The sequence below is a fragment of the Olea europaea genome, chromosome 15 (genome assembly GCF_002742605.1).
Source record: "Olea europaea var. sylvestris chromosome 15, O_europaea_v1, whole genome shotgun sequence".
Lineage (NCBI taxonomy): Eukaryota > Viridiplantae > Streptophyta > Magnoliopsida > Lamiales > Oleaceae > Olea > Olea europaea.
Genome location: NC_036251.1, coordinates 14,060,100 through 14,063,697, shown reverse-complemented (window position 1 = coordinate 14,063,697; position 3,598 = coordinate 14,060,100). Strand labels below are relative to the sequence as shown.

The window sequence follows — 3,598 nt, the reverse complement described above, 5'->3', positions numbered from 1 at the left end:
TACGGTGTACTCAGTCAAGAATTGAAATCCTGTCTCATATAGTCTTGTGTATATAAGAGCGACACGAGCTCATATGCTATAGGTTGCCTATTTCCCAAATATTGGTCTGTTTTGATCTTGTACGGGTTCAAGATAATCTTGCTGGTTTTTGTCATAATCCCGGAAAATGGAAATATCTGATTTAGAAGAGAAACAATCATTAGCTGGTGATTCTCCAGCCAAAAGCTTTATATCATCATCAACAGAAACAATGACTATTGCAGAATTTTCAACTTTCATAGAGAAACTAAGTCCAATTCTTGATGAAATGAAAGACAGCAATGAGGTCGCAGATCTACCGGCCATTCAGAAAGCAATCGAATCACTTGAAACTGATCTCAGAAACGCCAAATCTGTCGTTGGAAGTCCAAATATTCGATCATCACCGGCCAAGAATATTGAATATTTGACGCAGAATTTGGGAAGATCATTAGGCCTCGTGCTCTTCGCCAGTCATGATGTACCAATAGCTAATAAGGAAAAGATTAAGGCGTTACACAAGGAAATGATGAATGTCAGATTTGATTTTAGTTCAGAGCGTGGATCAGAATTTCCAAGTGAGGCAGAGGAGGAAACAATGGAGGAAGATATCGAGGAGGAAAAAGTAGAAAATGAAATAGAGGAGGAGGAGGACGAGGAGGACGAGGAAACAGAAGAGGAGGATAAAATTACATTGGACATTGATGATATTATGATGCAGATTAAGAATGGTAACGACGGAAAATTTAAAAATGCACTTTTCGAGCTAAATGCACTGATCATGGATGGTATGGTTTCAAATGAAAGGATCAATGATGATGGTATGATCAAGGTTTTATCTCAAAAATTGGGTTCAAGTAAAGGACATGACAGAGTGACTATAATTCAAATACTACGATATCTAATCATGCAGAATAATCAAAACAAGGTACTGTAAGTACTAGATGAGTTTCCTTAAGAGTAGCCTACTATTATTGACATGTTTGGTATACACTCATTGCTCAACCGGACCATACTAGACAGGATAAAAGACAAATTTTAATATATTACTCTCTTTAAAAATCGTATGCAGTCTCATAAAGTAGCATACCAACATGTTCTAAGTGTTACATATGACTTACATTGTCTAGTAGTGTGCAGGAAGAGATGAAGGATTTGGGATTTCTATCAACACTAGTGAAGTCACTGGCAAGGGATGTGGATGAGCGAAGGGAAGCCGTAGGGCTGCTATTGAATCTTGCAGATGATCCAGCAGTCAGAAGAAGAATTGGGAAAGTACAAGGGTGTATTGTAATGTTGGTGACAATTTCCAATGGAGACGATCAAGAGGCTTCTCGAGATGCAAGAAAATTGTTAAATGCAATGTCAAGCAATACTCAACATGCTCTTCATATGGCTGAGGCAGGTTACTTCAAGCCTCTAGTACACTATCTAAAGGAAGGTGATTTGTTTCTTTTCCTTTCTGCCTCAGTGTGGCTTTTCGTGTTGTATATGGCAAGCACATTGAGTCAAATTTTCGATGGAATTCCTATTTAAGCTTTTGCCATTTCCTTTGCAGGCTCCGATATGAGTAAAGTTCTGATGGCAACAGCAATATCAAGGATGGAACTCACAGATCAAAACAAAGCCTCCCTTGGAGAAGATGGGGCAATTGAACCCCTTGTGAATATGTTCAACAAGGGGAATCTTGAAGCTAAACTTTCAGCATTAAATGCGCTGAAAAGTTTATCCAGTCTGAAGGAGAATATCCAACTCTTGATTCATTCGGGAATTGTAGTAGCTCTTCTTCAGCTTCTTTTCTCTGTGACGTCTGTTCTCATGACTCTGCGCGAACCAGCATCAGCAATTCTTGCGAAGATTTCTCAATCTGAAAGTATACTTGTCAAACAAGATATTGCTCAGCAAATGCTCTCGCTTTTAAACCTGTCTAGTCCGGTGATTCAAAATCATCTCTTAGAAGCACTAAATAACATTGCTTCCCATTCAAGTGCATCAAAAGTCAGGAAGAAGATGAAGGAAAATGGCGCAATTCAGCTTCTCCTACCATTCATTACAGAAAGAAATACTAAAATCAGGACCGGCACCTTAAATTTGGTTTACACACTCTCCAAAGATATACCAGGAGAATTCAGAGAACAGCTGGGGGAAACATATCTGACTAATATTGTAGATATAGTTTCAACATCAACTTGTGAGTGTGAAAAGGCTGCTTCTCTTGGCATACTCAGCAATTTGCCGGTGGATGACAGGAAAATTACAGATTTACTTAAGAATGCGAACTTATTTCCTGTGTTAATTTCCATGGTAAATTCAATATCTTCCACTTCAACCCCTACAACGATATGGTTGACTGAGAGCATAGCTGGTATACTAATCCGGTTCACGATTCCTACTGACAAAAAACTTCAACACTATTCTGCTGAGAATGGCATAATTCCTGTTCTTCTCAAGTTACTTTCAAGTGGTTCATCAGTTACTAAATCCAAGGCTGCTACTTGCTTAACTCAACTGTCTCAGAATTCTCTGCACCTAAGTAAGTCGAGAAAATCGAAGTGGTTTTGCATTCCTCATACAGAATCTGTATGTGAAGTTCATGATGGATACTGCTCCATCAAAAGCACATTTTGTTTAGTGAAGACTGGCGCTGTCTCTCCATTGATTCAAGCATTGGAAGGTAGTGAAAGGGCATCAAATGAAGCAGTTCTCAGTTGCCTTTTAACACTTTTACAAGATGAAATTTGGGAAAAGGGGATCAATTATATCTCCAAAATGTCAGGAATTCAACCCATTCTCAGGGTTGTTGAATCAGGGAATTCAAAGTCTCAAGAAAAAGCCCTTTGGATATTGGAAAAATTTTTCAGAGTTGAAGCTCATAGAGTAGAGTATGGTCAATCTGCACAAATGCTTCTCATTGATCTAGCACAAAATGGTGATCCTATATTGAAACCAACACTGGGCAAGTTATTGGCACAACTTGAAATCTTGCAAGCTCAATCTAGTTACTTTTGAAATGTTAGGTGGTTTTTTCTTTTTCTATTTCCATTTGATTTTTTTTTTTCCAAACAAATCGGCGCCAGTTCTGTTACAGTAAGCGTGTTGGAAAGTGATCGTAGGCGGTGTTTTATACTTGAAACTGCCTCATTGTTTATTCTTCTATTGTATTTATATTTGTTTGGATTTATGTTGTATTGGCATTTCTATAGACAAAATCAAGTCCTAGTTAAATTGTATTAGGAGTTTATCGAGTTGTGATTAAAGTCAAAATAGGAGTTATTGAGCCTTAATTAAAGTCAAAAGAGTTGGGATTGGTAGTAAAATCCTTGAAGGAGTCCAAAATGTCCAAGAAGATTACATATGATTAAGGGAATGCAATTAGGAGTCTAAAGGTTGTCAAAGAGCCGCACAAGTTATGTTCCGAATTTTCAATCGTAATTTGCAATGCATCTTTCATATAGAAAGCATTGGAATTTGGATAAGACTACAACAAGAAGAATTGTAGTCCATTGAGTTAGCTTTCCAACATATTTTGAACCACCTCAATCGGATATCAAAAAAATGTTATGATAAAAATACTGACGAC

General features: G+C 37.6%; 1 protein-coding gene across 1 annotated transcript; it reads left to right on the top strand.

Moving 5' to 3' along the window:
- Positions 1-3,029, top strand: LOC111410242 (U-box domain-containing protein 44-like). The gene is made up of 3 exons (XM_023040504.1): positions 1-946; positions 1,159-1,459; positions 1,577-3,029. Exons 1-3 carry the CDS (start codon positions 167-169, stop codon positions 3,025-3,027), a joined length of 2,532 nt encoding a protein of 843 aa, XP_022896272.1. The 5' UTR covers positions 1-166; the 3' UTR covers positions 3,028-3,029.
- The last annotated feature ends 569 nt before the right edge of the window (positions 3,030-3,598 follow it).